This window comes from Sebastes umbrosus, chromosome 10 (assembly GCF_015220745.1).
Source record: "Sebastes umbrosus isolate fSebUmb1 chromosome 10, fSebUmb1.pri, whole genome shotgun sequence".
Lineage (NCBI taxonomy): Eukaryota > Metazoa > Chordata > Actinopteri > Perciformes > Sebastidae > Sebastes > Sebastes umbrosus.
Window position 1 is genome coordinate 22,542,556 of NC_051278.1, and position 23,351 is coordinate 22,565,906.

At 39.4% G+C, this 23,351-nt stretch overlaps 2 protein-coding genes across 2 annotated transcripts; one reads left to right on the plus strand and one right to left on the minus strand.

Moving 5' to 3' along the window:
* The first annotated feature begins 141 nt into the window (after positions 1-141).
* Positions 142-6,393, plus strand: smndc1 (survival motor neuron domain containing 1). Its single transcript, XM_037782650.1, has 6 exons — positions 142-302; positions 635-754; positions 1,667-1,809; positions 3,123-3,284; positions 4,259-4,412; positions 5,602-6,393. Exons 2-6 carry the CDS (start codon positions 635-637, stop codon positions 5,737-5,739), a joined length of 717 nt encoding a protein of 238 aa, XP_037638578.1. The 5' UTR covers positions 142-302; the 3' UTR covers positions 5,740-6,393.
* A 153-nt stretch (positions 6,394-6,546) lies between these two features.
* On the minus strand, positions 6,547-17,539 carry LOC119495821 (max-interacting protein 1-like). Its single transcript, XM_037782649.1, has 6 exons — positions 17,065-17,539; positions 15,923-16,025; positions 15,096-15,125; positions 13,608-13,722; positions 8,703-8,874; positions 6,547-8,557 (listed from the first exon to the last, which is right to left on the minus strand). The coding sequence occupies exons 1-6, from the start codon at positions 17,309-17,311 to the stop codon at positions 8,394-8,396; spliced, it is 831 nt and encodes a 276-aa protein (XP_037638577.1). The 5' UTR covers positions 17,312-17,539; the 3' UTR covers positions 6,547-8,393.
* Positions 17,540-23,351: the final 5,812 nt, after the last annotated feature.

Below are 23,351 nucleotides of genomic sequence, written 5' to 3' on the forward strand. Positions count from 1 at the left end.
ATACATCCACAGTTATACCTCCAGGGTGCCGCTGTAATACCTCCAGGGTGCCGCTGTAATACCTCCAGGGTGCCGCTGTAATACCTCCAGGGTGCCGCTGGGGGCGCTAACGAGCCGCTCTTCTTTGTGCTTGAGCTGATCTCACTTGTTATCGCGAGATCTTAACTCGCGGTCACTTCCGGTTGTCTATTTGTGTCCGGTAGGAAGGAAACTGTTCTTTTCAGCTGCCTGGTTTTGGTCAAATCGTCGACTTGAGACCTGAATGCTTGCGGTATTTATCAATCAGGAGCATTTATACTGAGGTAAGATTACACACCAGCTCTCTCTTATTGCGGTTGCCCCCTCGTTGCTAGGCGAAACGTTAACCGACGTACGTAACATCTACGTCGACGAAACAGGGCCGAGGGATGATGCTAACCTCGTTAGCCTCAAGCTAAATGAATGTTGACGTTATATAATGTGTTTCCTTTTAACGTTACATGTTGAGTTACATTCAATACACTACACAAGTAATTAGTGTGATTTAGATGACTGCTAATGTAAGATAGTGTGCTGATTTACGATGTTTATGTTGCTAGGTGCTAATCCAGCTGAGCTAAGTTGACCTAACATCTCTGTTTTGTTGTGAACACAGATGTCGGACGACTTGGTGAAACAGCTGAGCAGCTACAAAGCGCAGCTACAGCAAGTAGAAGTCGCCTTATCTACCGACCAAGACAATGAAGACCTCCTGAAACTACAGAAAGACTTACAGGTGGGTGTGAATGTGATGTATTTAAGTGATTTGCACAAATAAAGGCTGTAATAATTTCATTTGTTATAAGCAACTGAGTACCTTATTGTTATATTTAACCACCCAACTAAATGTCACTTAATTAAAGCATTGAAATGTTTTGCTCTAAACTAAAATATCGTTTAAAATTTTAAATATGTTATTTCTGATTTTGCAACTACAATAGAAACATAAACTTTAAACATGCATTATCTGCAACCATCCTGGACTCTAACCACTGACGCACTTTACACTTACTTTACACTATACATCCTATATACCACTTTATAGACCGCACATATGTACATATTACATGTATTTATTGAAACCGTACACACTATGTTCACCCCTTCACTCTGTATCTTTTATATCTATTATTGTTTTTATAATTTTTGTATACCTTTACCTCTCCTGTGTTTCACTCTGTTTGCTGATGTTGCTGCTTTTGACCCCTGAATTTCCCTCCGGGGATTAATAAAGGCGTAAGAGCCACAATGTGTGAATATAAGTTAAAATTAATAATTTCTAGTTATTGTAGCTGACTTAGATAATGTTTAAAAAGGTAAAGAGACAAATGCATGTATATTTTATTTTGATGATTTAGACTCCCTTTAATATAGTGAGAGAGTGAGTGTGCATTAGAGTTAGGAGGCAGAGAGCTGCTTAGACATGGGAGCACATAGTTTTTCTACCGTGTGACAATATGTAATATCTAACTTTTTTCAGTAAACGTTTTAAACTGGATTACATCTCCTGTCATTCGCGTCAGACTGAAGTTACTGTGCCTACAGCTCGTTTGTGGCTTATTTTTGGGATTCAGAAGGAATGCCACTACAAAAGGTTCATCTTATCTTATAAAATAAACGTGAATGTTTGATTGCATTTCTTCTACAGGAAGTCATAGATTTGACAAAAGACTTGCTGACCTCACAGCCCGCTGAAAGTGCTTCCAGTACCAATGGCTCAGACACAGTACCCCTGAAGCATGGCTGGAAAGTAGGGGACAGCTGTTTGGCTGTGTGGAATCAGGACGGACAGTGAGTATCACCAGCCTCTTCTAATGAAAACATTACATGCAACTGCATGCCTTGTAGCACTACAATTTGAGTTCTTAATCTGAATTGGAGTGGTTTAATGGATTAGGCTGTGTTCATCCATGTTATTTGTTTATCTTTGGTCCATAGGATTGTCATTTGTATGTCAATCGTATGGACAACAGTATCTTACTAAATATAATGTAAGATAATAAGTGAATTTTGTCCCTTGAGATGAAACCATATTTTTGCTGCTTATTTTTGCACAATATAAAAAATATTTCACCCACTGAGAAATTACCCTAACCCACATTATCCACACCGCAACCCGTAAAAATTTTTTTCTGTGTCTTGACGTTATTTCACAGTGGCTGATAATTCAGGAGCTGTCAGTCAATCTTTCTAATAGCGCAAAAATTGTATATTTCCCATTCAATTGACATGTAGTTATTGCATACCCGCAAACTAGTCGCTTTTTGGCAAAATTCCCTTTTTTGAATTCAAAATAAGTCATCCACGTGTATCGTGTAGATCCAAAGAGGTTTTTTTTTCTTTAATGGGGGTGAGGATAAAATAGCTCCTTGGCAAATGTGTCGATACAAGCTTGCGGTAAGCTTTTATTTTCATAGCAAACATTAACATGCGTTGTGACTAAAGATGTCACAATACCAGAAATGTAGTAGTCAATGCTAGTGAAATTCCATGATTTTTTGATACCCAGTTAGATATTGACATACAAAAACAAAACAATAAATCACATGTACTTAAACATACACTTTTAATTACCGTTTGGATACACATTTTTGCGAATTTATTATTAATTCCAGATGATCCGCCTCATGTTTCTTGCCAAAAACTAAATTTTACAATTACATTTCAACAGACACAGAGGAATATGATTTTTTTTTTTCAGATTACCTGTCTCATACACACTGTCAGGATATAGAGACGTTTTATTAAAATAACTTTTTTTTAATCATATTTGTTCAAAGCGACGACTGTACCTTTTTAAATAAGGACTAGGTTTTTTCCCCCCTCAATGTATTTGCCCAAAACAAGTGCATAGACAAGCAGCTGTAATTTCAGTTTCATGCATGTTTGACTTAAAGGGGAGCAAAAGTAACTTTGTGGAAAATGTATATACTTGACGCAAATTACCACAGAAAATCCAATCCAATCAAAGAATATCCTATAGTCACATATTGCACTGATTTACTTATCATTAAGTTGTGTATATTGGTTTAAACGTTGCATATGAAGTAGAGCTTGAGTATTCGGCTCGTACTCACCTGCTTACAGACGTGATTCTTTGGCAGGGTGTATGAGGCTGAGATTGAGGAAATAGACCGAGAGAACGGCACTGCAGCTGTTACCTTCGCTGGGTACGGGAACGCTGAAGTGATTCCTCTGCAGAACCTCAAAGCCGTAGAGGAGGGGAAACGTTCGGACGAGGATGGGAATCTAAAGCCAAAATCAAGGTATGGACAAGAAACTTGTATGTCTCACTCACTTAATGTGCATACACATAAACTTTTGCTTATATCCTGCTGCTTATTCATATTTCAAGGAAAATATTGGAATTCGCATTACACTGTGCAACTGCCACCTATTTTTTTGATTAGTTACCTTGTAGATCTAATATATATATAGGTATATAATTGTGAAAAGCTCCCTTTTTAAATTGTATGACTATAATTCTAGAAAATTAGCACCAGTGATTGGAGCAGTATTCAGTAAACACTCTACTGTGTTGTGATGGAGTAGCTTCACAGTAGATTATTGGCAGCTATCACCTTCATATAGACATCAAAACAAACCATTTCCAGGCCTGGTTGATCAAATAAATCCCATGCTGATTTTTGATTGGTACCTGAATTTGATATTTAAACACAGAAAACATTGTGGGGATTGTGGAAACATCTCTTAAACTATCCACCAAAACCAGAGCCTGTAAACTTTGAGTTAACAAATTTGCAGTGCAGTTTCAGAATCATACAGACATCTATAATACCTAGCTTTATTAGTCCTTGCTCTTTGGAAATTACATCTGCACCCTATAACCCCAAATAAACATTTAGTATGCAACACCAACAGTTCCTATGTTGACTTTTTTATTTCTCTAGTTGACTGATATAAAAATGAGCACCCTGTGTCATCTTTCTACACAAATAAAGCTCATTTCTATGCACATACAAAGGAATGAGACCCCTACTGTGTGCTCTTTAAACATAGATTTCCTTAACATAAACAGTTCATATATAATAGTTCAGTTTATACAATACCATAGCTGCATATATTTAGTTTATGGTCCTGTGGTTCCATTAATGCAGTTTTCCTTGATGTTATACTGCATGTTGGAATCACTATTTATATTTGTTATATCATGTTTGTGATTTTATTTGTCTATCACCGACGGGGTTTAAATGTTTCTCTTCCTTGTCTGTTTTTCTAGGAAAGAGCAAATAGCAGAGCAGAGAGAGTACAAGAAGAAGAAAGCCCAGAAGAAGGTCGCGAGGATGAAGGAATTGGAGCAAGAGAGGGAGGAACAAAAGTCAAAGTGGCAAATGTTCAACAACAAAGCCTACTCAAAGAACAAGAAAGGACAGGTACTTGGACCTGAATCTTGTACCTGAATTTATTTGAGAGTGCTGGGAAACCTATGGTGCAACGGACAATGGTTATTTAATGTAGATGTCTGCCCCCTTTATGCTTTCTAGCATCAAAATTAAGTACATCAATTTAACAAAGAATTACTTTTGTTGCATGGATCTCTTCAAATGAACATGATGTGATACTTGTTGGGCTGTCAAAGTTACAACGCTAATAACATTAACGCAAATTCCTTTTAACGCCACTGATCTCTTAAACGCATTAACGCAACTTGCGATTTTTAGGTTGTAGTGGGTTCAGTTGTGAAAATAATGATATCATATGAAACTAGAAAAACCTAAGGAATCCATTGGTACCAACCAACTAGCTCGACGTGAAGGAGGCTAAAAAATACTTCAAACTTATGCTAAATTTTGGCGAGAAAAAAATGTCATGGCCATTTTCAAAGGGGTCCCTTGACCTCTGACCTCAAGATATGTGAATGAAAATGGGTTCTATGGGTACCCACGAGTCTCCCCTTTACAGACATGCCCACTTTATGATAATCACATGCAGTTTGGGGCAAGTCATAGTCAAGTCAGCACACTGACACACTGACAGCTGTTGGTGCCTGTTGGGCTTGAGTTTTGATTTTTCATGCTAAATGCAGTACCTGTGAGGATTTCTGGACAATATTTGTCATTGTTTTGTGTTGTTAATTGATTTCAAATAATACATATATGCATACATTTGCATAAAGCAAGCATATTTGCCCACTCCCATGTTGATAAGAGTATTAATTACTTAACAAATCTCCCTTTAAAGTACATTTTGAACAGTTAAAAATGTGTGATGAACTATATACAATCATGTGATTAATCGCGATTAAATATGTCAATCGATTGACAGCACTAGAAATTTGATTAAAAAATAGTAAAAAAAAGGTGCCAGACATCAGAACAGTATTTGAGCCATTTCACCCAGTGGCTCATCCAGCCCTTGTCCTTCACTCTGCATTGCATACTGCAGCGTGGTACAGGACTGAAGGGCTAGGTAATTTGAAACTAGTTGCACACTGTCCATGAATTGCTGTGGAAAGATAGGTAGGGTATATTGTGTCTATTGTATATAGTAAAAGTTATCCAATAATCCATTGTTGTATATGTTGAATCATTAATGATGGCTTTTCTGTTTGTGTTTCTTTAGGTAAAGAGGAGCATATTTGCATCTCCAGAAAGCGTCAACGGAAAGGTGGGAGTGGGAACATGTGGTATCGCAGACAAGCCAATGACCCAGTACCATGACACGTCAAAATACAATGTCAGACATCTTATGCCACAATGACCTGATATATTCTGTATATAATAATACACTGTATACCAGCTGTATCAGTGCTTTCCATTGTGTTTATACAAGATTTACGTTTCCCAAGTAAAGAAAGGTATTGCTTGCACACCATTGTTTGAACTATTGATGTAGTTTTCTTATATATTATGTAGGTACAACAACAAAAAAAATTCAAACGGAGGGGATTTTCCCCACACTGGAACAAAGTCACCTGTTATGTAAAAACGGGAAGTGGTGTTGTAGAAAAGCTGTAGAGTTTGTGTCCAGGTTCCACTGAGGCCAAATACCTGCTAAGATGAGTATGAATATACACCCGCGGATTTGGTTTTTGTAACTTTGAAGCTGGATTTTAAACACTGACCCACTGTGGGGGGAGTCTGAACGTCAATAATGGTGTTGATTTGACATGGCTGAATTTACGTTTTAATTTGTGTATATAACAGTGAAATAAACATTGTTTTGTTTTCAGTTTTTTAAATAACTGCCTCCACCTCATTGTGACTGTTTATACATATTTTTTTCATTGTGGCTCTGTCAGGTCCTGTAGGTGGCAGTAAAGATTTGTAGCAATATTCATAAATCCAGCAGCATGCTGCAACTGTCAATACAAACCCAATTTAAACGCAATTAAAGTCAGTTTTTTTTGTTTGACATGTTGGACTTCTTAATGGACGCTGTTAACTACAGACTTGATCGATTTATGTGATACTTGTTTAAAGATTATATTCTAATACAAGACACCCATGTCGATTATTTGAGCAATAATGGTAGACCTAACAAAAAAAAAGACAACATTGATTTATGTCTGGGTGGTAGAGGTTTATTAAGATTCCAGGGACAGTTATCAGGAACTGTAACAGAGTACTAGCAGGGGACCAGCAGCACGTTTTGCAAAAAAGTCACCTTGGATGGCTGATTAAGCACAAGAGAAAACATTCTGGGGTGTGCTTTGACATACTTCCTTAACAAAAGTCTTTTTCATAGTGCATTTTATAGTTTCCCAAACAGGTTTGGGGGGGAAAAGACCTGTAACAAGGAACTTTGTGCAATAGTCGTATATCCATGTTAAGACACAATTTGGTGGTGATCTCCTTAGGACTTGGACCAGAAGAATGCAGATAAATGGTCATATTGAAATGTCTTATTTGGTTTCATGGATTCTAACAGGTCAGCAGTGCAATTCTTATGTGTCAAATATACATTGAATTATTAATGGGAAGTCTCCAAATTTCAACTTGTTCAGTTTCTGCTACAATACATAAAAGATACAGTATTAAACATTGAAGTATAAACCAAAATTAGTATTCTGTAGTATTTATGTTGTTCATGCTACAGACATTTTTTTTAAGACTTGTCAATCCAAAGCACATTACAACATGATTAGACAAGCTACATTCAATACACATGCACCATAGCTTTTTTTCAAAAATCAATTACAATCATGTTTACTGTTGAATATTAAAACTGATACCACTACTGGAGCAAGTGGAAAACTAGCAATTTTGGTGTTGGACGGACAGAATAGTGTGCCAAACACAGCCAACATTAAAGATATGATAAAAACTAGACGCTTTATTGCTTTCAGCCTTGTGCTTGGACAAGTGCGGGATAGCTTACTATTACTGTCTAAATAAAATGGGTTTGTGCACAGTATGAAAGAGATGTGTCATTCTTTCAACCAAACGTTGAGTAATGCATTAAACTTTTAGCACTGCAAATGCCTCTGTTGGGGTTAGTTTCATGTCAAGTAATTTGGTAAACATAAAAAAAAAACAATTTCTTTTTTCTTCTTTCAAGCATGACCAAAACCTAGCTACAGTAAAATTAAATATACCAAAAATAAATACTATAATAATATGCAAAATAAATTAGAATAACAAGGGTGGACTGCACCACCTGTTTGGATACGACTTGTATTTCAGTCAGGAGAAGGGACGCCACGTGGATCAGTGATGGTTGTGGGTCCTAAAGCAGAGGTTATAAGAGTGTAATAAACATTTTGGAATGCAGACATTGTAGCCCTTGCCACTGGCTTGTACATTGACAAGAAGTGCCGTCTGGATATCTTATCCAAAGAAAAGGGGCAATGTTATCACAAGGCAAATGGAGCAAACGTTCCCAATGGTGAGCTTCTAGCTGGTATTGGGTTTTTAGTGTTTTTTGCTGGTTTCAGAGGATCAAGTTGACTAAATGTAGAGTTCCCCCTTGAGTGTTGGACACTGGTGCAATCATGGGTCCTCTACAGGGTCAGTATTGAGTGCAGGTATGGCTGATTCAAGCTGGTAATGAGTTAAGGGACATTCAGGTGATTGGTTAAGTCAACTCTGAAAAAGGAGGAAACTGTATATTGCCAGAGAAGTTTCAATTTGAGGCTGTTTTGTAAAATGTTTCAGACTGATAGTAGAGGAGCCCGCCGCCTTGGCTTTTGGAAGGAGACATTTTAAACTTTTACGCTGAGTTGAACTTAAGGCTGGTTCTCAGGGTGGAGTTTCATTAGTCAGGTAAAAGGTGTGGGATCGAGGCTGGTTCTTCTTCTGAAGTCGGTTAACCTAAACTGCAAAGGGAAAATGGAGCTGTAGGCTGGTACTTTTTTGAAAGGTGAAAGCCATAAAAGACTGCAGCTGAAAAGTGAAAGTATAGGCTGGTGCTTTTTAAGCAGAGAAGGCCAGTTTTAGACTGCATGTGGAGTAGCCCTCGTCGCTGGCTGTGCTCTGCCGGCTGCTGTGGTCATCCAGGTCACTTGCACCACTGGTGCTTACACTGTCCATTTCTCCATGGGAGAACTCAGTGCTTTCCACGTCAACTTCGATCTCCTCTGCACAAAAAAACAAATGAATACAGATTAATTACCTGAATCGTGTAAGTCCAAATGTTTGAAATTGTGCTTGTGAAGTGAATATGGGGATAAACTAATGATAGAAAGTTTTCCCTTGGAAGAAGGCTTTGATTCAGATACTGACCTCTGTCAGACTCTGAGCGGTCTGAGTCCATATGGGATCCCTGGCTGTCCGTACGGACCCTCTCCCTATCTCCATGAGGCTGCAGCTGGGATAGCTGCCTCTGCAGGTGCCTCTGCTCCCGCTCTAAGTTCTCCAGCTGGTGCACACTCCTCCGGTCCGCCTCTTCAAGTTTCTGAATAAGAGAAAAATTCATAATTATTGTGTTGTTGTTATGCAAAGATAATCAAGACGACCAGTATGTGTGTGGATCCAATGAGCCACATTGGTGTTTACATGAATTATTTAGCATTGAATCACCACACAGTTATGACTACATCTCTACATGTTCCTTGTGATTAACATAGTATATGCATGAAAGGATGGCAAACTTCTGGGCAGTGAGGTGATGTTAATATGTTAGTTGTCACTAGTCATAGTAATTTGCTGGTTTGGATTCCAGAGGAATAGCTGGTGTCTCTGTGTGAGGTGGATATAAGTGAAAGATGACTGGATGCAAAAGGCAGAGTAATTGCTTTATGGGGTATACAAATTGATATAAAGGTCGTCTTGTCCTGTGTTTAGAAGAAACACTCATTCTTTGCCGTCTTGGCTCTAATTTATTTGTTTAAGCTTGACAGTGCTTTTCAAACCACTCACTTAAAGTTCCAGTGTGTAGGATCTGACGGTATATAGCGGTGAGGTGACGAGATTGCAACCAAGGGAAGTCTCTCCCGTGTGCCAAGCGTGATGGAGAGCTACGCTGGCTGACGAGAAAAAGCAAATGGCCCTCTGTAGAGCCATTTGGAGCAGAGCCAGTGCGTAGTGTGTGTGTACATGGTGTGAGTGAGTGGTGAAGCAAGAGAGAGAGAGAGACGGCGGCAATGGGAGTGAGTCACGTTATAGACTCCGGCTCAAGCAGGAAACGTTAACGTTAAGTTTGGTTTGTCCGCTCTGGGCTACTATAGAAACATGGCGGTGCAACATGGAGAAGGGACCCGCTCCCTATGTAGATATAAACGGCTCATTCTAAAGGAATGAAAACACGATTATCTTATTATCAGGTGATTATACACTAAAGAAAACATACATATTAATAACAATAATTAATATTACACTCCATTTCTGCCAATAGGTCCCCCTTATTGTTACACACTACTCCTTTAAATGTCTAACAAGCTAACAAATAACCAAAGATGCACTATGAACCTCATTAATCCAATCACTTCACACCAATCATCACATCTGATCGTGCCATAAATATAAAAATGATTCATGCTACTATAAAGATTTACTGCTGGTGGAAAAAAAACATAAGCCACTGTTGTGGTGTTTGTACAGCTGTATATACCAACACAAATAAAGACTAATTATAAGTTGCAAAAATGTCTGACAAATAGAGATATTTATAAAATGAATACTGATTTACTGATTCAATTAAAAAAAAAGACATATTGTAGTATTTCACAGTAACACATGCTGTATTGTATCAGTTGCCATGCACGGTTCATTTCCTCTAATGTCTCCCATGTTGATTCTCTAAATTACTGCACCATACGGGAGATCTGTGCATGAAGGCACAGAGCGATGTTTTGAAGAGGCTTGTATGATCCAAAATGCAGTCAAATTTGAATGGAGTTTGGTACAGTGATGCAAGTGAGAGGAGCACATATTCATGCTTTTCCTGTCACACAATACAGGTTTTTTTTTTTTTTAAATGTTTGCTTCCTGCAAGCCGTGGGCTTCATGCTGCCTACACCTGCTCCACTCTTTTTACATACACTCCTACACAACCTCTGGTTCCAAAAATACAACACAGCAGCATTCAGGGGTCACATTTCCTAGACTTTAAACAGGCACGTTACAGAGTCGACAGTTGACATCATACAGTAGGTACTTTATCCATTCCCCCCACCGCTTTAATATACTCCCGCAGATTGTTGCCAGGATTGCTTTCATATTGCAGTCCTCGATCATCTCTCAACGGCTCCCCACACTGCTGGAGCCTGCACAGACTGGGCTCAAGAAAATCCAATAGTAGTAGTAGTAGTGCCTTAAACTTGCATTCTTTCTAATAGCCAGCAGGGGATGACTTCCTCTGGTTGCAAAAAGAAGTTTGATTGTATAGAAGTTTGAAAAAATTACCCTACTTCTCACTTTATTTTTTCACCTCAGTAAACACTGTAAACATGAGTTTATGGTCTCTATCGGCCAAAATGCTGAACTTGAGGCTTCAGTTCAAAAACGTTAGTCCACAAACCAATGGGTGATGTCATGGTGAATACGTTCACTTCTTATCTACAGCCTATGAGTGGCCCATTCAGGCAGGTAGCTCTAACAACAGGACAGATCTGGTGCTCTTAAGACTAATGGTCAGTATATTATTGACATTATCCTGTGGTGTGAAAGACACATGACCTTATCAAAGACACAACAAGGCTCAAAGTCCTACAAAGGGCAGTCCTGGCAACAGCCAAAGAGAGATTTGTTCAAAGGGGAAGAAATAAACAAGCAGCAACCATAAGGCCTATTGCTGCGGCCAAAGTGCCTTAAAGTGCAATCCATCTAATGGTTCTGAGGAAACTGACTGTACGGAAGTGCCTGGGGAAAACCTCCAACTTCTCTGTTGCTGTACATAGTCAATATCTCATTTAAGCACTTCTAATGTGAGGAGAGTGAGTGACAGTTTAGCACCAAACTGGTGTCAGTTTGCCATAAATTATGTGTGTGCTGTCCTTAGAAGAACAGTGTGTAACATGTCGGGGAATCTATTAACAGAAATGTAATATAATATCCATAACTATCGTATGTTTTCAGTAGTGTATTATCACCTGAAAATAAGAATCGTGTTTTCCTTAGCTTAGAATGAACCCTTCATATCTACATAGGAAGAAGGTCCTCTTCATGGCGTCTGCCATGTTGCTGCACCATGTTTCTACAGTAACACAGAATGGTATTGAAGGCCACCGTAGTTCTCGGACACGATTGTAAAACTGTGAGAACGTGCGCCGCAGGGTACAAAACTGTGGTACCGCCAGCTGCCGTCTGACTTCCGTTTTTTCCGAAGATTGTGTTATTAAGGTGAGGATGGCCTCTGAGCAAGGTGAACAGCGTTACCATGGTTTTGCACTCGGCGGCTCAACTGCCGCAGTTTTGTGAACGGAGGGGTACTCATCTGGTTGCAATCTGCAACCACACCACTAGATGCCACCAAATCCTACACACTGTACCTTTAACCTTTATATTAGACATTGGAACTGAGCCAAAAAGCTCAAAGAAGCAGTAGAAAATCCAGACCGTTTATACCATGAGTACAAATCAAGTATGAGCGCTGTTATGTCTAATAGAGTGCCGCAGGAATGAGTCCTAAAACCCGGAAATGAGTTAGCATTTTAGCACTTCCGGTTCTCTCATCTGGAATTCAATGTTTTTTTAATTAGTTTTTAGTTAGATGCCTGAAATAAGGTCTGTGTTTAACACAAGCTGAAGAGATTTGAATGTTTTGTTCTACGATATAAAATACATCAGTAAATATCCCACTTGTGAATTTTGAAGCTTTTACGTGTCTTAAAAAAGGCGGTTGCTAACAAGTGGCTAAATGAGACTACTAAACATCATCACCCCGACTCGTCCGCCTTTACAGCCTCGTTGTGTATACTCGCGCTCATGCGACCGTAGTGTAGTTCGTTTATAGCCCAACGTTAGCTTTTTACTTCTGGTGATTGCATTCATACTTCTCAAATCATAAAAGTGGTGTTCATTTGTGAAGATTATCTTGCTGAACAAAACGTGTAAATATCTTAAACTCGTGTTTGCCACAGAGCTTATTTTCTGCAATAATCCAAAACCCAATGAAAATATCCCATTGTCTTTTTGTCGAGGGACCCCGGGGTGATGCTAACTTCCTGGTTGGCCGACAAAAATACGTCATCCCTGCAGCACTCTATTATGTCTATAACTAACGCACCTAGGAATGTATAGAATATCAAAGTTTAAACTAATTTCAGTCTAAATATTGAGCTGCCTCTGTAGACAGCGGAGCTGCACTGTGATCACACCTGATGGACAGTAAAGTATCACCACAGCTTGTACCTCGAGAAGAAACCAGAGACTGTCGGCCACCAAGAGTGAGAGCTAAGTGACTAAAATACAATTTGGATTCTAAAAATAAAAACAGGATCAGTCTATTGACTGGTAAGGCTTTTGTAAACCATCACTATGGATTCACATTGGGTCTTACATAGGGATCTAATGGGTGGAAGGAGCCTCCCCTTGTACATCAAAGTCATCCTCTGTAGTACTGTTGATCTCTATTTTCTAGTTTTTTACTCCAGAGCAGTGGTGGAAGAAGTACTGCGATCCTTTACTTGAGCAAAAGTATCAATACCAAACTGTAAAAATACTCATTTACAAGTTAAATACCTGCATTCAAAATTCTACTTGAGTAAAAGTACTAGAGTTTTACCACCAAAATATACTTTCAGTAGCAAAAGTAAAAGTCCCCAATATGCAAAATGGCCCCTTTCAGATTGTTTAAATAGGGACTTCAGGGGCTTTCACAGGGATGTGGGCCTTTAACATAGAACAATGCATTATATTTAATAAGTTGATCATATGTTTTGTTTGTAAAAATCAAAGTAACTAGTAACCACAGCTGTAAGATAAATGTAGGGAAGTAAAAAGTACAATATTTCCCTCTGAGATGTAGTGGAGTAGAAGTATAAAGTAGCATAGAATGGAAATACACAGGTAAAGTACAAGTTCCTCAAAATTGTACTTAAGTACAGTACTTTCCACCACTGCTAAAGCGTAAAAGAAGAGTAAAAAAGAAGCAGTGGGTGTGCAAATATGTTTACGTCATCGCTTTAGAGCACACAAAATGAACAGAATTTAGCCCTTTTAATCCCATGATGGTACCATACTACACACCTTGATATGTGTTTTGGCCTTGTTGAGCAGTCCCAGTGTGGTGTGCCGACTGCAGTCTGGTCCCAGAGGGATGAGGGACTTCAACCTCTCCAAACACAGGCGGAGATGTGCTCGTCTGTGGGAGGAGACACAATGGAGACGGGTCATTCCTCTTCAGAGACATTATACAACAATTATACATGACAGAAGGACGAAATTTCCAGACTAATGTATTATTGTCCCTCTGCACTGATCCTGATTAAGTCAGATTATAATGTTTCCTCCTTATCCAATTTGATTAGCGTTGTAATAGTTAAGGCAAACCCCCGATTTGATCAATTGTAATTATGATGGCATTAATCCATGCGTGATGAGCAATGTAAAATAGCAATGTAGATATTCAGGCACTTGATTTATCTGTTTATCCATTCTGCTAGTTAGCCACACCATCTGACTCCTTTTGCAGTTACGTATGGATCTGTCTGGCCCCAGATTTAAAAAGCTGCTGAGGTCAGCTCAATACTGTTTCTGATCCACCGACGCCTCTGGGGCCTGTGGTCTGAACGAATGCAGAAACTGGCAAAGGACACTCACTCTCCTTTCAAATAACCGGAGTAAAATGTAGGTCAAGTCGTGATGTCATCTCTCCTCTCTGCATTGGCCACCATTTTGTAATATAAAATAGCCCCGACATGCTCTTTAAGATGCCATTTTTTCCTCATCACTTTCTCAAAGCAGGATTCTCACACACACATGGCTTGCTTTTTGATTAACTGACCTTTTTTAATTTTTAATATAAACGTGTCCTGACATTTGTGTCCTGCTCAAAGCAGAGGCCTGCCTCATCCTGGAGCAATAGAAGCAAGCTGCTGTTAGATTTTTGCAGCTGAGTATCTCTCAGGAAGGAGCCCTGTTGTCTGGAAACAGACGGTTCCCGTTTGCTGACTGGGGAAATGTCTGCATGTCCTCCAGGAACAGTGCTGCTGCTACTGAGGCTGCATTACACCTCCCTTTTTTTATTTGCCTTGCAAAAATGCACGCTGCCGTCGTGCACAATAGGTGAAGGTCCAAGTTGTTGATAAAAATTAATTTCTTTATAAGTCCTGTGATGATAATGAGCTGATTTATAGGCCATCTCGGTTTGAAATGGTACACACCAAAGATATGCAAACGTGGCAGAATGGAGAAAGCTTGTGGTTTATCAGCTTGAAGCTCCATTTTGAGACAGCTGGCTCTTGAGATAGTCTCCCTGTGTACCTCATTTGCTAAAGAAATGTCTTTCTCCCTCTTTCTGTGTGCACTTTTAACACTTTGTGCATGTAGAACAAAAGTTGCTTAGTAAGTAAGATGGCAATAGAGGACTACCTACAGTTATAACATTTCATATTCCTCATCATGTTCCTGTTTCATGTCTCTTAACATCCCGTTGTGCATTCTTTACCTTTCAGTACTGACGGTTTTTGTCATAAACGTGCATACAAATGACCTCTTCAGTCTTGTTTTACTCACCTATTTTTTTCCAGTTCATTGTGTGCTGATCTGTTGACATTACAAATATGTAAACAAAACTGTTAGACATGTCTTAATGATGCAAATGATGCAAAATACAACACATAGAGTGCTGCAGGGATGATGTATATTTGTAGTCCAACCAGGAAGTTAGCATCGCCCTGGTTCTCTCGACAAAAAAGCCAATGGGATTTTTCCTTTGGGTTTTGGATTATCGCAGAAAATAAACTCTGTGGCAAACAGATGTTTATAATACTTACACGTTCTGTTCAGCAAGATAATCTTCACAATCGAAAACCACTTTTATGATTTTTGAAGCGTAAATGCAATCGGCAGAAGTAAAAAGCTAATGAACTTGAGTATACGCAGCGAGGCTGTAAAGGCGGACGAGTCGGCATGATGACGTTTTGTAGACTCATTTAGCCACTTGTTAGCAACCGCCTTTTTTAAGACATAATAAAGGCTTCAAAATTCACGAGTGGGATATTTACTGATGCATTTTATATTGTAGAACAAAATGTCAAAATCTCTTCAGCTTGTGTTAAACCACAGATCTTATTTCAGGCATCTAAATAACAACCCATTCAAAAAAAACATTGACTTCCAGACGAGGGAACCAGATGTGCTAAAATGCTACCTCATTTCCTGGTTTGAGGACTCATTCCTGCAGCACTGCATGCTCTACTATACCATACTGACAATATGATGTTAATAATGATTTTATTAACAATGATTGATTATCAAGAAGGATTTAAAATGTCTTTTGTAATTCACACATTAATGAAGACAAACAATCACATCTATATTTAGTCCTTTTTTTAACCTACCTATTGTGAATATTGTCCAATTTCCTGTTCTTGAACTTCCGCTGTTTCTGTTGGTGTGCCGTCTGGGTTGCGGGGTATGTTGAAGCATAACCATGCTCACATTCTGGTGATGAAAAAAGAACAAGAGGATTACAGTTTTTTTTACAAATGTGCTACAAGCAAAAGGCTTCAGGAGGGCTCACGGATTTGCATAAATGCATGTGACCTTATTTGACCTGATGTGGCCGGTGGCGACACATCCACAGAATCAAACTAAAAATCTGAGTCAAATAGACAATAACCCTTCTTAGAAGATGTTAATATCAATACAACACATGCAGTATAGTTTTATATAAGACACATTTCTATTCTGGTTTTCTCACTGTTGCTTAAAAAAAACGCCTACAGTTCCCATGAACCCTCCCTTCCCAGTAACATATGACGTCAGACGTGCTTCCTGCGGTGTGATTGGCTGTCTGCAGTGACTCTCGCTGCTGGGAACATGCGTGCCGACCAATGGCAACTTTACAATTTGTTCCATGTGGAAACCATGTGAACAACACATACAAGGAAGCAGCAGCTGCTTCTTCTGGAAACGATAGGAGGGCTGCAAAAATGTTTTAAGAGGAATGAAACTCTAAAGAATCTCCAGTTTGTCCTACATGCAAAAGGGCCCTGAATGCGACATTTATTAATGGGATAAGAAATGAGCTGAGATAAAAGATGAAATCGAAAGATTAAGAGTCTCAAACGTGCATACAACATCTACATGATTTAAGCAAAATGTGCACACATGCAAGGCAAATATTAAAGGAGTGGTGCGTTCAATGACGCCTGCAAAAAAGCAGTTTTAATGGGAGCATGATGATTTAGCTGATTGTTGCAATAAAAATCAGTTTCATTCTGAATTAAAAATGTATGCAATTTTCAAACCTCTTTTCAATTGATACTATTGAATAAGTGTGAGGTCTATTTGACTACAGTTTTTTGCAGTAGCAGGTGAAATATCATTGGCTGCTGCTGCTGCTGCTGCTGCTGGACCAGCTCTCATCTGTCCGCTGCGCGTCTTTTGTCGCCTCTATTGTTGTCTGCTCGGCGCATTACGTGTTAATAATATCCCCTCTCTCTCGCACTACTGCTCCTATAGCTTTGTGTTTACTTACTTCCGTTGTTCTTCTCGACATTTTCTATGTAATTGGCCGCGTCGAGCAGCACCTGCACGTTCTTCATGAAAGTGCCGATTCGGTCCATTGCGGAGCATTTGGAGTAGAAAACGTCGCTGAGAGAATAGTCGGACAATTCTCCCAAATCACCCTGCTGGTCCACGGACGCGTCGTCAGACTCCCACAGGACCTCTTCTTCTTCCTCGGGTTTCTGCTCGCTGCTGTGCTGTCGCATGTACTTTACCATTTTGTACTTTTTGTGTGTTTTTTTTGTTTTGGAGGAGGAAGAGGAGAGAGAGCTTTGAGAGATAAAGCAGCAGCGGCTGAGTGTGCTCTCCTCTGTCTGTCTGTCTGTCTGTGTGCAAACTGAGCGGATGACTGAAATGAACCAGGCTCGATGGAATTGCAGTCCTTAGCCTCCCTCAGCCACTTGCCCTACTTGGTGGATAATCCCTCCCACTAACGCATGCACATTGCATTCATTGTCAACCCTGTGCCATAATAAATCCTCATTATCAATACTGCAGGAGAGTGGAACAGAATAACAGGCATAAAAAGCACTGCTTTCATTTGGGCTGCTTTATTATTTTTACTTGACATAATAATTATGACAAATAATCGAGCTGCCTTTTCTTGTGCATAGAGTTTTGTCTAAATTTATGTAAAACAGACTTTAAAAAAGTGAAAAGCATTAAGCCCACATGGTGTTAGACAGTAGCAGGGGTGATCAATAGTGTAACCTGGATATTAGAGACCTAGGGAAAGGGGTTGGTGTCTGATTTTTTACTGTTTGCCTTTGACATTTACATTCATTGTCAACCATGCCATAATAAATCCTCAATATCAATACTGCAGGGGAGTTGAACAAATAACACACATAAAAAACACTGCTTTCATACAGTTTTTGTCTAAATGTATGTACCTTAAAAGTGAAAAGCATTAAGCCCACATGGTGTTAGACAGTAGCAGGGGTGATCAATAGTGTAACCTGGATATTAGAGACCTAGGGAAAGGGGTTGGTGTCTGACTTTTTACTGTTTGCCTTTGACATTTACATTCATTGTCAACCGTGCCATAATAAATCCTCATTATCAATACTGCAGGAGAGTAGAACAAATAACACACATAAAAAACACTGCTTTCATTTGGGCTGTTTTTTTTCTTCTTGTGCATTTACAGTTTTTGTCTAAATGTATGTACCTTAAAAGTGAAAAGCATTAAGACCACATGGTGTTAGACAGTAGCAGGGGTGATCAATAGTGTAACCTGGATATTAGAGACCTAGGGAAAGGGGTTGGTGTCTGACTTTTTACTGTTTGCCTTTGACATTTACATTCATTGTCAACCCTGTGCCATAATAAATCCTCATTATCAATACTGCAGGAGAGTAGGACTAAATAACAGGCATACAAAGCACTGCTTTCATTTGGGCTGCTTTATTATTTTCACTTGACATAATAATTATGACAAATAATCGAGCTGCCTTTTCTTGTGCATAGAGTTTTGTCTAAATTTATGTAAAACAGACTTTAAAAAAGTGAAAAGCATTAAGCCCACATGGTGTTAGACAGTAGCAGGGGTGATCAATAGTGTAACCTGGATATTAGAGACCTAGGGAAAGGGGTTGGTGTCTGACTTTTTACTGTTTGCCTTTGACATTTACATTCATTGTCAACCGTGCCATAATAAATCCTCAATATCAATACTGCAGGGGAGTTGAACAAATAACACACATAAAAAACACTGCTTTCATACAGTTTTTGTCTAAATGTATGTACCTTAAAAGTGAAAAGCATTAAGACCACATGGTGTTAGACAGTAGCAGGGGTGATCAATAGTGTAACCTGGATATTAGAGACCTAGGGAAAGGGGTTGGTGTCTGATTTTTTACTGTTTGCCTTTGACATTTACATTCATTGTCAACCGTGCCATAATAAATCCTCATTATCAATACTGCAGGAGAGTAGAACAAATAACACACATAAAAAGCACTGCTTTCATTTGGGCTGTTTTTTTCTTCTTGTGCATTTACAGTTTTTGTCTAAATGTATGTACCTTAAAAGTGAAAAGCATTAAGACCACATGGTGTTAGACAGTAGCAGGGGTGATCAATAGTGTAACCTGGTCAGGGTCTGAATTTAACCTATTTCCTCACCTGCCACTGTAGCAGGTCACTGAACATTTCTACCGAACTCTCAATTTTTTTGAATGTATTGCATTCACACCCAGGGGGGAAACTCCTGAACATTTCTAACACCTTTGGGATGCAGTGAGGAGCAAAAGCACCTTAAAGTCAGAACACCAACCCGTCTTTCCCTATATAGGTCTCTAATATCCAGGTTCAGGGAATGAAATTAGCACCTGCCACCTGCCAAATACAGGGTAAATGTTGGCTGTGGCAGGTAAAAAATGCAGGTCACCTCCCACCATGGCAGACAGCTTTTCCTTATATTAAGAAATATTATTTTTTCAAAAGCAATTCCTAAATTAAATATAGTCAGGGATTAAGGTTACATGATATATTCCATAGCTCTATGGTCTGATACCACTGACTCAGTGTTTACCATTTTAAAGTGTTCTACCTACTGTAGATTTCAGAAGTGGCAGACATAAAAACGGAGTGGCCGGTAGAAATGTTCAGTGACAAAAAATGGAAAAGTTGATATCAGACCCTGCCTAGGGAAAGAGGGTTGGTGTCTGACTTTAAGGTGATTTGCTCCTCACTGCATCCCAAAGGTGTAGAAGTGTTCAGGAGTTTTCCCCCTGGGTGTGAATGCAATACATTCATATTATTTTAGAGGTAGTTTGAGGTTATTTGCCTTTGATAATCCCTCTGTTTCCCCCCTAGCTTTGTCTAACCCCTCAGCTCCTCTGGGTGTGTTAGTTCTAAAACAATCTAAACTCACATAAAACAAGAAAGTAATAAACTAGGGATGCACCGATTTATTGTCAGAACATCGGTATCGGCCGATATTCGCCTTGTTGACTGCAATCAGCCTATCGGCAAATAAGATCTACTGTATAGATAGATAGATAGATAGATAGATAGATAGATAGATAGATAGATGTACTTTATTGATCCCAAATTGGGAAATGATTGTGTTACAGCAGCAGGTTATCCAAGCAATGCACAGTGCATGAAATGCAAATGTCAACACTAAAGAAATATATTCATAGAATACAAAATATAAAGAATATTGGAATACACTATAAATATACCTGACTACTACAACTAGCATAACAAAATCTTATTTATAAACATAAAATAAACCCACTATATACATTAGCAAGTGTGCAATAACATACTATATACAGTACATTAGCAAAGTGTGCAAGTTACAATGTTTTGTTCTTTAATAAAAAAAATAATTGAGGTAGTAAATGTGCACATGATGTGCAAAATAGATGTAGATGTGCAAAATTGTGCAACATGTGCAAGATTATTAGAGACTAGAACAGAATGGAGTGTGGTTGAGACAGAAACTATAAAGATGACGTTCACCGATGGCAGTGGCCCATGTTTATATGTTGGGTTGAATTCATTTTGTGCTGTGGGCTAAATGTTGTGTTGTTTGCTGCTGATTTAATTACATTTAATTTATGTTTCACAAAATGTTTTTGCTGGGCTAGGTAATAAATTCCTCTCATTGAGTAGGTAGTTGTATACAGGCTAAAAGGGGCTTTTGAAGCATTTATTTTTCATGTGAAAGAAGGTTATTTTCATAAATTTGTACGACTTCATTTGTGTTCATTCAAGATATGAAAGTGAAGACAGTTCAGTTATTTTTTTATAACGATGTCTTTGTTTCCATGGCACAAAATAACAACAAAATAAACAGCAACAAAACATTGGTATTGGTTTCAGCTATCTGACAAATGTTTTTTGTTCTTTTTAAACATCGGTATCGGCCCATAATTTTGCAATCGTTGCATTATCAGAATGTGCCTCCTCTTCTTCTTCAGTTCAGTGGACAACAGAATTCACATGAAAGTGAAAGCGACCATACTTTTTCTTAATCTTTAAAGTTTCCTGTCCTTTGGAAAAAACAAACCTTGACATTTTCGTTTGATTTTCCACTTCTGCTGTCCCTTATGACTGATTAAGAAGTCATTTTTCCCCCCACACGGCGAGGGGATGGAGGAGGAGGAGGACAGAGGGGAAAGGGCCTGCCTTTACGAGGCTAGCCATGCGTGCAGGGCTGTGTTGTGCCTCTGAGACAATGGGTGCAGATGGCTGGCCCGCTGCAGATGTGGCCAGGCCTGTAACGGACGCCTGTGAGAGAGAGCACACCCCTCCCATGGAGTCTATTTCAGCTGCCTGGCAGCAAGGCCTGACACACACACACACACAGACAGACGGTCCTGATCTGAGCACTGAAGCAGAGACGCACTCTTTGAGTTGCAAAAACAGGCTAAAAATGTGGAAAGATGCAATAAATTCCCACCCTGTTTTGGAATACTTTCTCTGCTAATATGCTTTTTTGTTCCTCCATGTGATTAAAGCTCTTTGTAGCGGAATAACACCAATGCAAATGTAAAAAGTCAGACATCATCGTATACGTGTCAAAAGAACAGATACATAGAGTCAGACGTGGACAGAGAGGTGGAGACTGACAGCATTTGACCAGGAAATGGCTCATCAGTGCTGCGAGGCTCGTGTGCAGCAGGCTGACCGACCGACAGCGGCGGCGTGGAAAGCTGACCCGCTGTAGGTTGGTGTAGAATGTGACCCCAACTGGAGTAATCTGAAAAGCCTGAGGATTACACCAGTGGCTCGGCTGTCACAGAGGAAGGCAAAGTCACACGGCGCTGCTGGCGTGTGTGTGTGTGTGAGTGTGTTTATGAAAGAATGTGCCAAACATCCCACGCTGGTCTCACACAGCAGCAGGGAGTAATACGGCATTTGGGATGTTGTTGAAAGGGAAAATATATATCTTTTTTTATTGAAAGCTATTATCGATCTGATGCTATGATCTCAGCGGTAGGTCTCTAAGACGTCGGTCTCAGATGAGGCATTGTGCAGCAGCAGCAGCAGCAGCAGCAGTCCCCTGTTGTTTTAAAACAATAGCTGCCCTTTGCCCTGAGGTCACAGCAGAAGGACGCTCCAGCAGGCCAGACGCGTGTCACCTGCTCCGTCCTTCTCCTTAGCACTGTCAGTACACGGAAGAGCTCAGCGCTAAGCTTTGTCATCCACACATTGAAAGGGATTGTTCTGATAACGTGTTTGGAGCCTGGCGGTGCATTCATGCATTTTAGAAAAGGAAAAAAGTTTTTAAAAAAGCTTGTTTATTATTCCCATGATTAGAGAAAATTAATTCCCACTAGCAATTTATTCCCTAAGCAAGAATGTCATACTTCAAAATGAAAATTTTTTTTCTAGGGATGTCAAAGTTAACGCGATAACGCATTAACACAACTTGCGATTTTTTAGGTTATAGCTGGCTTAGTTTTAAAAAAACAGAAAAACTGTCATGGCCATTTTCAAAGTGGTCCCTTGACCTCTGACCTCAAGATATGTGAATGAAAAAGGGTTCTATGGGTACCAACGAGTCTCCCCTTTACAGACATGCCCACTTTATGATAATCACATGCAGTTTGGGGCAAATTGTTTTGTGTTTTTAATTGATTCCCAGTATCAAATATATACATACATTTACATAAAGCAAGCATATTTGTCCACTCCCATGTGTCAGTAATTTGCAATTAGTCGCGATTGACTATTTTAATTGGTTGACAGCTGTAGTTTTTTCTTAGTTTGGTCGTATTTATATTTAATTAAATGCTCCCCTCTTTGACCTCATCTTCTCGTCTGTATGTCATCTCCTTGTCGAGGTGTGTGTTTAAGGTGGGGGTGGTGTAGGTATAGATCCTGTAACTCCCCCTCCCAACACGAACACCTGTTGGAGACACAAAATCCCCTCTTTGTCTCCACCACAGACCCCTCTCAGTGGATTACCATGACAACGCCCATTCATAACATGGCTGAAGGCTGATTATACAGCTTCACACGGTCAATTATCACTGAACAGAGTGCATTGTTTTAGGGGGACGCTGCTTTTTTTTTTTTAAAGGCGGAGGCTAAGTAAATAGTTTTCTAGAAAGCTGTATTGTGTACTTGAGGTGTCGTGTAGTCTAGAACTGGATAGAATTAGCTGGAGTTTCACACCATACCAGACTGAAATAAATGTTTAAGTATCCAACAACATAAAAAAAATCCCTCTTCATGTTTGAAACTGTATTTGAGTTAAAGTAACAGGGGTGGGAATCACCAGAGGCCCCACGATAAG